We start from the raw sequence: 13,588 nt of genomic DNA on the forward strand, positions 1-13,588 counted from the left end.
CGTCACTGTCCAGCTGAATGTATTAGATTCTACTTTATCCCAACTTTATTCCTACTTTATCCCTTCAAAAGGATGTATTTTTAAGCAAGTATTTTCAGTTTCGATTATATAAACACTCACTAATGAATCTGAATATCATCCACGCGTACTTGATTATCGGATAATCGAGGAAATTTGATGTATATACGATAATCGACAGGGACTTAGAATTATGCAATTACGATATAAAAATAAATCTTTATTATATATAAGATGGTATTTAGTCGAGCTACTCGTCGATTACGACTAATATTTCAGAATTTTCATGATAAAATTGTCGGCGAAGCTCGTTTAAATCTCTCGAAACGCTTATTCCACGCGTTAATCCAAATTCGAGTAAAATTTTCGTCTACGGAAATCGAATCTTTATATTTCAAACTGACCGACTCATTTTTCCCCTTTATCAATCATCCTGGCGGTTAAAATTTTTTCGGTTATATCGCTCATCTTTTGAATACATATGTATTTGAAAAAAGCAGCCATTCGACACAGCGCGAACACTTGTTTCCTTTACTGTGCTCTCAACTTGTCCCTTGTTGGATTTTATAACCGCTCTCACGACAAACTTTTTATCCACATATCCGACATTTTTCCACGATGCTTACCGAATATTCAAACTCGACGCAGCGTGAATCTATATCTCGGCTCGCACCGGAATCTCATCTATACTTAAACTCGTCACATTTTATTAGATTTTTCTTCTGCATCCATTATCAGGATTTATTTTGTATTTTCTACAATCCTTTCGGATTATAGAATGCAACAAAACTATATCACTCATTCGTTATATATGACTTTTTTTCTCTTCACTTTTCGTTCTCATTGTTTTTTTTCTTCTTCTTCTTTTTGTAAAGGATCTCGCGCTCCTGAATATTCATTCTCTCGAAACAGAAAGTGTTGTAGTCGGGTTACATAGATAAATGAATAAATAAATAAATTTATAAATATATATATGTGTGTGTGCGCGCGCGCGCGTGTGTAGATAGAGATAGTTGAGGCGAGAGAAATTTGGCGTTGGGGGGGTGGTGGGGTGGTGGTGGTGGTGGTATGGAGAGAAGCATTAATGTAGCTAATTAAAGATTGCAGATTCGGCAAAGCAAATTATTGGATACTTGGAACGCACGATCGAACCGCAAGTGCTTTTCGTATTTTCGATGATTAAGCATATGCACAGGCACTACTACGTATTCGCGTGTATAAATCTATTTGTTAATAATAAACGCCCATCGCTAAGTGCTACTTTACATTTAAATTTGGTTTACGCTTCACTTACGACAAATAAATAAATAAATAAATAAATTCTCCTTTACAAATAGATATAACGACACGTAAATAATATATGGGTGGTGAGGTGAAACATCTATAAAATTTTCATCATTTCGACTTTTATACAAAGACATCGTCATCGTTTCATGAAGGCAATGGAAAAGGGCTATTTTGCCGTGGATTTCGTTTCAGAGAAACGCCAGTCAATTTCCAAAAGCAGCTATACCAGTGTACATCGTACAGGAGGACAATTGCGCGCAGTTTGGGATCGATGCACGTAGGGACGACAATGAAAGAAAGTTGCCGACTACTAGGAGTTCGCTTGCTATAGTAAAGTGTAATCGTGCAGTCAATCGAGGTCCGTACTACTTGTCTCATTACCTGTTCGGATGTGTAATTTTTCACATAGAGTTTTTCTCTATCACTTTGGCTCCTCATCGCCGGAATGCCCACTTTATCTACTAATAAATTTCATTTTTCCACGTTTAAAGATAGCGATGCACATAATTTCTACTTTTATCAGCTCGCTGATTTGCCATCATTGTTTAAAACATTATTCGTATCGCCAATTATTAGTTATTATCAACTCGAAAATTATCTGCAATTAGTAAGTATTTATTTTTTCATATAATTTTGCAATTAATAAGTATTTTATGTTATTCGCTTCATTGATAAATTTGAAATCCTTCGACTGCGAAATTGAAGTGAAATTCTCATAACTTTCAATTCAACTTCTCTTTGTATCCTTTAAATAATTCTTTTTTGTTTCCCAAGTGTCTGTCTCGTGTAGAAAATAAAAATTTTTAGCCGAGGAAGGCCCTCGATAAGGCATGGTTTGTTTCATAAAGTTCGACAAAATTATCCAGATTATTTGATTAAGTCAATTCAAGAGCATCATTGACTTTTACTACTAAACTCCTTGCAAACTCATTTCTTCGTTCGAAGTTGAAATTTTTGGATAAAACCGCTCATTTATCATACTGTCAGTACATTTATCTGGTCGTGCGTTCGCTAACGTTCGATTCATCGTTATCGTTTTCCAGTAATCTAGTGGACTTTCTGTTTTCGACAGGTGATCAGTTGACCAAAAACTATTTTTGATTCTGAAATTTACTTTCTTCGATGATTCGTATCTTGTGCTTTATAAAGAAGTTTTCTCTACAGTCTGGCCTATATATTCCCTTTTATAGTGTAATTTTACTCGAGGCTGGAGCTGTAGCAAAAAACAAAGGCAAAAGTGCGCGGGAAGGGAAACGTGCACGTAGATGCAAAACTGAGATTAAAGACAATGTATGTCGGTCACACATTAACGTATTCCTCTCATCCGTTATTTTTTTTCTTTCTTTTTCCTTTTTATAGAGAAATTGTAGCGAAATTTGTACCGAGCAGGCGATACGGCATTAATCTCCGATTGCAATAAATGAATTGAATATTCGTCCGGCTCTGATGATTTTTCATACAATTATACATAAACGTGATTGTGAAAGTGTCCAAAATTTTCGTCCAAGTTTCTTTCAAGATCTTTGAATTTCTTAAATCGTGATTTCTACAGCTCACGACTCAGCTCAAATTGTAGAATAAAAAGTTGATTTACGCATAAGTATGTTGAATTTTTCAAAGTATTTGTCATGCAATTTTTTTATTTTGAAAATTTTATATGCTATAGCTGCTTTATATGCCCGACACTGCAGTCGCTTTCAAATAGACACATAAAAGTATAAAAGAATAGAATGAGGCTGACAGGTAAAACATTATTTGTAAAGAAGGAAAATGGTTACTAGATAGAGAGGGATACCTTTGAGTTAGTTGAAAAATATGGAAGATGTTCCATGAATATTTATACTAACAGGCTCGTAATGTAATTCTACTAGATATAAGTATTTACATTAGTGCTTTAAGGCAAAAGCAAAATTTCAAAAAAAAAAAAAAAAACTATAAAGTATATTTGGCGTTAATACGCCTTAATCTACCTTCGCATAAATCTATCTTAAAAATATTATTTCGTCTACATCTCCTACTCGTCCTACAAAATCAGTTATATCTTGGGAAAATTGGTTCGTTGTACCGAGTGGGACAGTTTGTCCGATTTTGTCCTTGATCTGCCGAATCTCCCGAAATGCCACAAAGCTGTCACTTGACATACCACTCATATTGAATTATAAAATCGATATTTAATGGCACGCATAACAAACTTTGCAGATCGGAAAAGCTTATACAACTATAAGCGATATTATTAGTCGAATATTGAAAATCTCTTTCTATCAAATGATAATCATTCTTCCTTCCATATCTTAGACGATATATACAAGCAAATTCGTTCTTCCTTACAGTAAGAAATTAATTCTACGTTTATTTGGGTACATTTATGTAATAAAAGAAATAATGTATTTTTTCTTTCTTTTTTTTTTTATTTTTTTTTTTTTTTTTAACATACGCTATGAATTTCTATGTCGTACGTTTTACAGTAGATAAGAAATTCACGAGTCATGTCGGTACTTTCACGTCGCGACTGTCCAAGTTCGTGGCGTCTAAAAGTGTTGTAAACTCCAATCTCAGAAAGTAAACGAGTCTTCGTAAATGTAGACTTTGACAAGTTTTGGCACTGATAATTGCAAATAAAAATGAAAATTTCTATGAAAATAAGTCTAAAAACTTCTAAAAAAAACTTTCTTCTTATCTTATAATAAATTGAAATTTATTATTAATTGTCGTAATTTGTTTTTTGAGCGAGTATTTTACAAATATTAATTGTTATGATCAATTGTCTATTACGCCACCATTATATTATTTAAAATTTTTGTTGTTGTTGGTTAGAAAATGAAATGTTATAAAATCAACTGAATTACACGAAATTCAATACAATATCAATATATGAAATAAAATGAAATAATTCTTTATTCTTCATTAATTGTATTTTCATAAATATTTTTAGTAAATAATTTGGATGAACTTAAAGATGAATCATATCATAATTAATTAATGAAATTTATAAATATTTTATATATAATTCTTTGATTCGTTTATCACATAAAATCTCATTTTTAACACATCATTCCGACATATTATATAGATTTATTAGATCAATTCTTTTTGGAAATTTTTTTTTTTTCACCAATTCATAAAATACTTGAAATATAAATTTAACAAAAAATAAGATAAAAAAACAATATATTTTTAATAAATTTTAATAATCATATATTACATATGAGTTTCTCACTTATATAGATTTTTTATTTTTTAAAAACAAGAAATTAAACGCTAAACTTTCAATGAAGATTTGCAATAAAATAAATATATTTAAAACTTCTATTTCGCTAATGTTCAATATTACAAAAAACATCTTTATTCTTGTAACTGATATATAAATTCTTATTACACATTCATAGCTTAGGAGACGTTTTTTCCCAGCAATTTAATGAAGGAAGATAAATGATTGAAAGTTTTAAAAATATTTTAAATTATTTCTGTTGTATTAGGAAAAAGAAATGTCCTAATAATATGAGTCTTTTAGATTATAATGAAGATCTCGTGTAAAATTTATGCGCCATTGAAATCATATTTATTTATTTATTTATTGTTTAACTGCCGTTAATGTAATATCACCTGATAAACATTCAGTCAGGCTATTTCCACATTATTTTTACATCCCTGTAAAAATGTGTGTCAAACATTCTATTTCTTTAGCTACGTACATATTTTTATCTAGAAAAATTGTTTCTCGCATTGCCGAAGGTGGAAAAAATTCGCAAAGTGCCAAGTGCAAAGCGCACAGATCCAATAACGTAGGAGAAGTAGAGATGCAAGTAACATGCCATCGATGCGGATGGCATGGAAGTATGTTGGAAAAATGCCTATCGGTGGTTCGCGGGTCAAAAATAAAAATGAAGAGCCGAATGTATTATTCCTTAAAGCGCGCGCGCTCACTTCATGATGTATCGTAGATCCGGTGCCAGAGCATCGACGCGTCTCGTATCCAAAGTTCCGGTGACCCCTTCGGAAACATCCGGATTGCCGTCAGAGGGGTAAGGTCTGTCCGCGCTGTCTGGGGCGTTATATTTCCCGAGGGCCATGTCTATAAGAGAAAAGCTGCATCCGGGGAACATGGCTGCGCAGTTTCCACCCTTGTGGCCGGCTTTATGAGCATCCGTGTACGTGTGATGCTCCTCCGGTTCGAAAGAAAAGACCCTTTTCAGCGGTAATCTGCAACATTCCGCAACTTAAATACTATTCATTTGCCTATTCGCGTGTAGCCTAAATTTCCGCTCTATTGTAATTTGAGGGGCTATTGGATAATAGTAAGGTTACTTAACAAACGCCACGTCATACTTACCAGTTATATCTGCTCGACAATATGGATTTTGCTAATATACGATCCAATTAAACATTTAATGTAAAAACGTTGTCGGGCTAGATTTATCGGGATTTATGTCAATAGAATTACAATGTATTTTGTAATATCTTTTAGCTTCATTTACTTTTATACATTTAAGTAGGCCGCTATAATTTAAAATGTATAATCTGACAATATCGTAATTCATTTAATTATCAATAATATTCTATCGGTGAATTATATTAGCAAATAATGATATCTTGAAATAATACGCATTTAAAAATGAAAATTTCGTAAAATATATTTGAAATATTAAGCATTGAGTGTACTCTAAAAATTTCATCAAAATTTAAAAGATTTTCATAAATTTTTCAAAATTTCCTGCAAATGTTATTGAATCTCGAATCAAGCAAAACGCGAGGTGAGAGTACAGAGTGTAGTTAAAATTTTTAGCTGAATTATATTAGAAAATCTAGGCTCGAATTGCGTATTTATGGCTAAATGAACCTTTAAAAAGAAAATCAATTTTTCCCATTATGATACGTAATATATAATCCACCTTTTATCCGTGTATTTCATTTTTCACTTCTATCTTTATCTTTATTCAGTTTCATATTTCATCTGTTTTATATCTTATCCTACAAAAATTGATAAAACTTTGTATTTATGCACGCAAGCTCGTTGTAAGGAAAAAAAAACAAAAGAAGTCTTTTCAGTTGAAAATAGCTCTAACTGAAAGTTTCTTTTTTTTTTTAAACAGAAGATGAACAAATTGCCTAGAATTTTATACATTATATTATATATCATTGGAATGGCTATTAAGAGTTTTATGAAATAATATCTTAGTAACTTAGTAACTTAGTAAATCAAAATCGAGCGATAGTTTATGTGAATTGGTAAAAGCAGCTGACATACATTTATAATCAATTAATAGATATAAATATTATGGATCAAGTACGCGTATTATCATATGAAAATTTTAATATAATCATAGATGTTTTCGATCTTTTCTTAATACAGAGCAACTCCTGTTGATTGACTGACATTGAAATATATTATTATAAGAATTTAAAGACATTATAATAAAAAAAAAAAAAAAAAAAAAAAAAAAAAAAAAAAGTATATTTAAAGCTTATCTTCATAGAATATTTACAAAGTTACAAAATAACATTTAATGTTTTAGTTGAGTCGGGTAGATTCTTAATGCATGAAAAGTGCTATAATAGCAAAATCTCTAACGTTATTGTCTAATTATTATAAGCTGAAAAGGCAAAAAAAGTATTTCTAATATACCCTTAGAGGAATGAGTAAATTCGGCTGACTCAGGGATTCGACTTTCTTTATTTGCCTTGGTGCGTCCTTATCGATAAAAGAGCGATTTTGCCCCACACAGCCACTATAACATTAGTCGTCTGCTTAGCTTTTAGTTCCGACCGATCACACACGACTGACCACTTTCGATACGCACGAGGTTCGTTACTTACGTGAAAACGATCCTCATCATCTCCTCGACTAAGCTGTTTCCTTTTGGCATGAAGCGTTGCGAGGCCTCACAAAGTGCACGAAGGATACAGTTTCTCCCGTCGAAGCCCATTCTGCAATCGTAGAATAAAGAACAGTCGAAATTAAAGATAATTTTGATATTGCCCATTCCCCGAGTCGCTTTTTCCCCAAACGGGCGATCTTATACTCTTTTATACTTCTTGTTGCTTTAAGGGAACAAGCGCTTTCTCCTCTGCTTTTAACAATTTGTCAATAGTTGCTTGGAGACAATTGAGACTAAAATATGCGAAATAAATCTAATAACATATATATATATATATATATATATATATATATAATTGATGATACTTGAACGAAAATTATAATTGAATTTAATCTTTAGAATTCAACATTATTAAAATTATGATCTATCGTGGCTATAAATACTTTTCATACTTTATACAATATTTTTGATGGCGTTTGTAATATTTTAACTACGAGACTCTTGGCAAAAATATTCAAAAATATATATCATAATAAATAAGCCACAGTAAGAAGTACGGCAAAAGTGACGTTAAAATATATTACAAGCGCCATCGGAATATGCAACCGGATATCTTTACCGGATAGTTTCTATTTTATTCGTCAATTACTGCTTAAATAATGAAACAAGATGTATGAAAGATTGAATGCAGACTTCCGTCGTCGAATCTTTAATACATTGCAATCCTTCAAAAATTCTTATTATTCCACTGAAATAGTCAACTTCTAAGTTCTCCTCGTATATGTTCATTTGATTTAAATGCGCTTCTATTTACTTGAATTTCGTGCAAGAGCAATGAGCGAACAACTTGGCTGAGATCGTTTGAAGTCTCTTATTGGCCCGACGTACGACTTTTTCTTTAATAGTATATTTGAAACCGTGCTTTCCCCAGTCTGAGCTCTCCCTCTCATTGGTAGTAGTTGGGATTGGCAATCCAAGTAAATGTAAACCATTAATTCAGGAGGCTCTTGCTGGAGGAAAGAGTCGAGGGTGAATTCTAAGAAGCTGCACGAGATCTAACCGCAATGCATGAAAAAGAAGGAGAGGGAGCTAAAGATGGGGATAGAAGTAGGAGTGGAAAATAGGGGAAGAGTGAGTTAAGCCCGATGTTTACAGATCGAAAAAGCTCTGCCTTCCCCTTCCACGCTATTCCAATGTGCGAGTTACTTTGATCATTCTCTTCGACAAGGAACATCCGGAAATTTTGCTTAAAAAAAAAAAAAAAAAAAAAAAAAAAAAAAAAAAAAATCTTTGATAGTCTAATGCCGAATATAAAAAGTAAAAAAGCCCAGTATAATGGAATTCCCTGAGAAATTTTCTCTCTCTTAGCTCACGATATACGATAGCCAGTGTGACAGTTTTGATTTATTGCGAGTGCGATTGTATCAGTTAACAGTGTCTGGGTGCGGCTCGGCTCGACTTGGCGAAGGCGATCCCGAGAATGCAATATCGCTCGGTTTAACGATGAAGATTACTCCTCGCGTGGTTTTGCGGGACATCGCAAACGTTAATGATATATTACAAGTCGCTGGGGGTATTGTGGGCCACCCACGTATGTATAGGTTCCCGTGCTATGTATACGTATCAGGAGAGAGGCAGATGAGTCTGGAGAAACACGAGCACGAGCTTGCATAGTTACCAACAAGTATCGGAAATTTCATAACTTGCGGTTCCACCCTTTTCAACATTCACTCAACTCTTATCTAATTATACTGTGTAGCCTCATCCTTATTACGAATACATGCACACACACACACACCTGTTTTCCCCAATGTTTGTCTCTTATGTTATATATATATATATATATATATATATATATATATATATTTTCATTATCTTTACTTCTTATAAGAGACATTACTACCATAAAATGTAACGATAAATTTTCTTTTATTCTCCTGTATAATCAATTTCTTTTCATGTATTATAAGGAGATTTAAAATTTTGAGGATTTCGCAATCTGATGGAAAGCGACGAATAACATAAATAATACTTCTCCATCTATTAATCAGCTTAATCGAATTAACGTAATAAAAGCACTAAGCAATTCACTAATTTCTGAATAATCGTAATCGTTAAAAATTTATTAAAAAAGCGGAAAGTTTCATTAATAAACAAAATCAAAAATTAAAATATCTTCATGGGAGTTCTTGAATAAAATGGCGATTACGTATTTGTGAATGAAAAGTTTGGCAAAAGTTGTGCAATGTCAAGTTCGCCACATTAATTCGAGCGATCTTAATGTGAGAGATAGATAGATAATGCGGGTTTTCCTCGTGTCCTCGATGAAGAAATTTAAATGTCAATAATCGACATTTATAGAACATAACTAACCGATGGAACGAGTACTCTTTAGTATTTCCATGCATTCTGATTGGGCCGACTCAATTTATGTATTACGCCCCAAGCTTTTATTGTTTTTCCGAGCTACTACCAAAATAAAATAGGCACTCACTACTTTGACGCCTAATCGAATCCACTTTTGCGCCTTAGGCCTTATCGGATCATTTCCAAGGCAAAATATAAGCCCCATCAATGACACCCACCAAACTTTTATTAAGTTCAAGTCGCTCAGGAGTTATATCGATTCCTGCCATTGATTTCATCCGCTCTACTTCACGAAATCTATAGATGTCAATTAACATGCTTTATTATTTTCGTGTAAGTTTTATCTTTACCAGCGATGACCGAAGATGTTGGGCCAACGAAATATCCACACCCTTCGAGAAAAATAAAAAAGCTATTATTTCGCATTACGAACCAAGTACGTGACTCACTTTTTAAGGACTTTTGTTCTTAAAACTTATACGACTAACGATTATATAATAACCTGATTCTCTCTCTCTCTCTCTATCTCTCTCTCTCTCTCTCTCTCTCTTTTTTCTAACCGCAAGTAGCCAGCATCTCTAATTATTCGAATATACATACATGGGCTAAAGAATAAGTTTTTTACTTACGCATTTATAATGACTTCGAGCTTATTATAAAGATCTCGACGATATCTTCTTTGCAAGTAATGGTAATCGGCTTTATAATATTTCTTTCCACCAGGCAGCATATAGTATTTCCCATCATTATTCCAAACCATATTACTAGGCTTATTATAATAGTTGTACTTATTATTCATTGAATAATCATATTTATTACCCTCGTAATATTCACCAGGCTTAATCTTGTCTTTTCTCAGTTGAAGGAATGGCTCCAGTTCTGATTTGCTCTCATTAGGAAGATCGTAAGAAATTCCCCAGTTAAGACCTTCCGTAAAAATATTATCAGGAGTTAAAGTATGGACGGTCATACATAAAGCAATCTGAAAATACAAATTTATTTCATTGACTATGTCCGATGCAACGACTGTAATAACAATATTAAAAATTATAGCGAAAATATTAAATTGCAGTATTACAACAATATTATATGTTTAAAATTGTTTCTTTAATTGAATTTTAAAGATTTGCGACTATCTTAAAAAATTCATTAATTTATTGATTTATCTATTTATTCGTAAACATGTTTGTTTGAAAAATATTCGAATATCTTTAGCATTTTTATTGTATCCGTTAAACATATCATTATGTCAGTCGTCAGTTAGTACCTTAAAATCTTAAGCAACATTCTTGTTGTTTATTATATAAGCTATTTTTGATTTCATAATCATGTTACGTGTAAAATAATGATGTTACGTGTAAAAATGCTCGTTTACTTACAGAGAAACTCGATCCTTCCGGAAATACGACATAGCGCTTCCTCCTGGCCAAGATATTTTCTTTATCAGAATCCGATGCCGAAATAAATAAGGAGCACGTGATTATAATCAGAAAAATAATTTTTGTATGAACTTCGGCTAACAGCATCGTTAAATCTGTTAAAAATCATTCTTTTTTTAAACTAAAGACCATCGTTTGATAAGACTGTAAACTATTTACCGTATAAAATATTTACTTAATATAATGAAATATAAATATTTAGCGAAATAAAATAGGAAACATTATTATATTATATATAATTTAAGTAATGTATTAGGCGAAATGGAGTCTTTTGAAATATGTAGCATAAGGCATGCACGGTACTTGTTGAAAGAGAATGACAAAAAATCAACCCTAAATTCACATTGACTTATTCTCTGTTGGTTGAGTTACGCAGATGAATTCAGAATTTATCCGATGACTAATGACACTTGCAAAATTTCCGTTGGCTTCTAAGTAGGAAGCAATGTCAAAAAAACTTCGCCGAATAAAAAGAATTAAGTAAATAAGCATATTTGGTATTCAGATTAAAGTGATAAAAATTCTATTTATCTAGAGATTATTTCATTTTTTCTTCATTATTTAAAAAAATTTTACATACAAGCTAGATGACAAAGATGGCATATTATATTTTTAAAACATAATTTGTTTTTATTAAAAGAATGTCTTGATTTGTATCATTTTAATAAGTTAGTTTTATAATCCCTAGAACATACTTTACTAAATAGAAAATGAATATATATATATTAACATTTTTAAACAGATTCATTCGATCTTTTAATTTAATTTGGGTTTGTTGCTTCTATTGATAATTAACTTATTGAAGAACTTTATACATATACATATGGAATACATATATTTCATATCATTCTTTATCACGAGTCATAAATATCTTCAATTAATAATAATTTCACTATTAAAGCATTGCATACTATTATTTTATTAGTAATATTTATTTTATTATTGTATATTTTGATTGAATGATTCTTAGATTTACATGAAAGACTTGTAAAGTAAAATTTTTAATATAAATCGAATCAAATTCAGAAAGCTACGATAATAATATTTTTGTTGGAGGATCTCAGATATTGGAAAGTCGTAAGCGAACAGCTTACAGTCCTATTGTATATACACTTGCTTTTACATTTCTCTACATATTTTTAAGGACAGGTCTTTCACAAAGGTTTAACGATGCATTTGTTGCTTATTTGGACGGGTACAGTTGAAAAAAATTTCATAAAATTCTACATAACTTAATTAAAAATTAAAATTTATCCTCCCCTTATCGGGTATCTTTAAGCTGCTCCTGACTTAATAGTAATTTTCTTTTAAAAACATAAAATATCGAATGTTAAATTGAAATTACAATTTCTATTGAATAGATATTTTTAATATAAATGTAAATATATGTGATTTTTTTTTTTTTTTTTTTTTTTTTTTTTTTTTTTTTTTTTTTTTTTTTTTTTTAATACAATTTCAATACAATAATTCTAGTGATAACAATGAAGTTAGGTTGAAAAAAATTAATTTTATTACCAATAGATTTATTTAGAAACTGTAAATTCGAATTAATTTGGAAAAATATATTCAATTGTATCTTTTACTGAAAATATTTTGGTACATTTTATTTTTATCCATTTTCATTCACATAACTCTAAGATGAATAGAAATTTCCAGAATTAAAAGTAATCTAAACCGACGGTTATACCGTAAGCTTGTAATCCTCTTCAAACGAAAGCATTTATTTTGTTGATTATCCTTTAAATCAAAGTATTCAATTGAATAAAATATGAAGATCAATGTTTTTAAGGAAAGAACTTTGAATAAAAGACGAGAGATTCATTCATAATTACTCTTTGAAAAAACATGTATGGAACTTTAATGAAAAGCTATGAAATTGCAGAACTGTAATCTACAATATACATTGCTACTTGACCAAGACTTACTTAAGAATAGGCTCACTTGATCAGACTCACGACATCCGTTATGAGATCAAAGCCATGTATTACCGATCAGAAACAAAGTCCACGAAGACAATAGTTAATTACACATTGATTTGAAAGAATTAAAATTATTTTATGATTCGAGAAATAAACATAATCTTGGATTCTAATATAATCATAAGAATTCGCTAATTTTGGCCAAAGTTTGTCTAAGCTTTTAAAGCCAATATATTGCCAAAAGTGCCAATAAATCCTCAGGAGCTTCCATTTTCATTCATCGCAATGACACTTTGTCTTTGAAGATACGAAAAAGTAGAAAAACGATTAACAAAGAACAATGTGCCTACAGTCAGACACTTTATCTGAAAAGGTAATAAGTGCCAAAGGCGTCGCCGTGACGCGTCACGCGCTACGGCGGCTTAACCTTCCCCTTTAAAGAGGCTCCTTGGATATCAAGTGGATTGAACATTCCCGCGTGATTATACATCAATTTAAGTCGGATCTCCCATTTTGCTTAACGGCACATGCGTGAGCCCGCGTAATGTATTTTTATTCCCAGTAAAAAAAAAAAAAAAAAAAAAAAAAAAAAATTCCCTCTCCGATTGCATGGAGGATAATAAGAAATTGTACTCGCTCCCGCGATCCTTTCTTAGAAGGGAGAAGGATATTGTCGCATTCCTTTCTCGTTGCAGCGCATCCCCCCCCCCCCCCACAACTGCCCCCTCTCACACAAAGACTC

The 13,588-nt window shown here is 31.7% G+C and overlaps 1 protein-coding gene across 1 annotated transcript; it reads right to left on the reverse strand.

The window, feature by feature from the left end:
* Positions 1-4,972: 4,972 nt before the first annotated feature.
* Positions 4,973-11,017, reverse strand: LOC105363166 (uncharacterized). The gene is made up of 4 exons (XM_011500786.1): positions 10,868-11,017; positions 10,118-10,470; positions 7,120-7,230; positions 4,973-5,505 (listed from the first exon to the last, which is right to left on the reverse strand). The coding sequence occupies exons 1-4, from the start codon at positions 11,012-11,014 to the stop codon at positions 5,226-5,228; spliced, it is 891 nt and encodes a 296-aa protein (XP_011499088.1). The 5' UTR covers positions 11,015-11,017; the 3' UTR covers positions 4,973-5,225.
* Positions 11,018-13,588: the final 2,571 nt, after the last annotated feature.

Source organism: Ceratosolen solmsi, unplaced genomic scaffold, assembly GCF_000503995.2.
Source record: "Ceratosolen solmsi marchali unplaced genomic scaffold, CerSol_1.0 scaffold27, whole genome shotgun sequence".
In the NCBI taxonomy this organism is placed as follows: Eukaryota; Metazoa; Arthropoda; class Insecta; order Hymenoptera; family Agaonidae; genus Ceratosolen; species Ceratosolen solmsi.

Bases quoted from the DNA above. Each gene is read 5' to 3' on its own strand.
- LOC105363166 (XM_011500786.1), bottom strand. From the start codon at position 11,014: ATGCTGTTAGCCGAAGTTCATACAAAAATTATTTTTCTGATTATAATC. The intron at 10,471-10,867 runs GTAAGTAAACGA...TTGTATTTTCAG, and splicing joins CGGAAGGATCGAGTTTCTCT to ATTGCTTTATGTATGACCGT. The intron at 5,506-7,119 runs GTAAGTAACGAA...GGAATGTTGCAG, and splicing joins ATGATGAGGATCGTTTTCAC to ATTACCGCTGAAAAGGGTCT.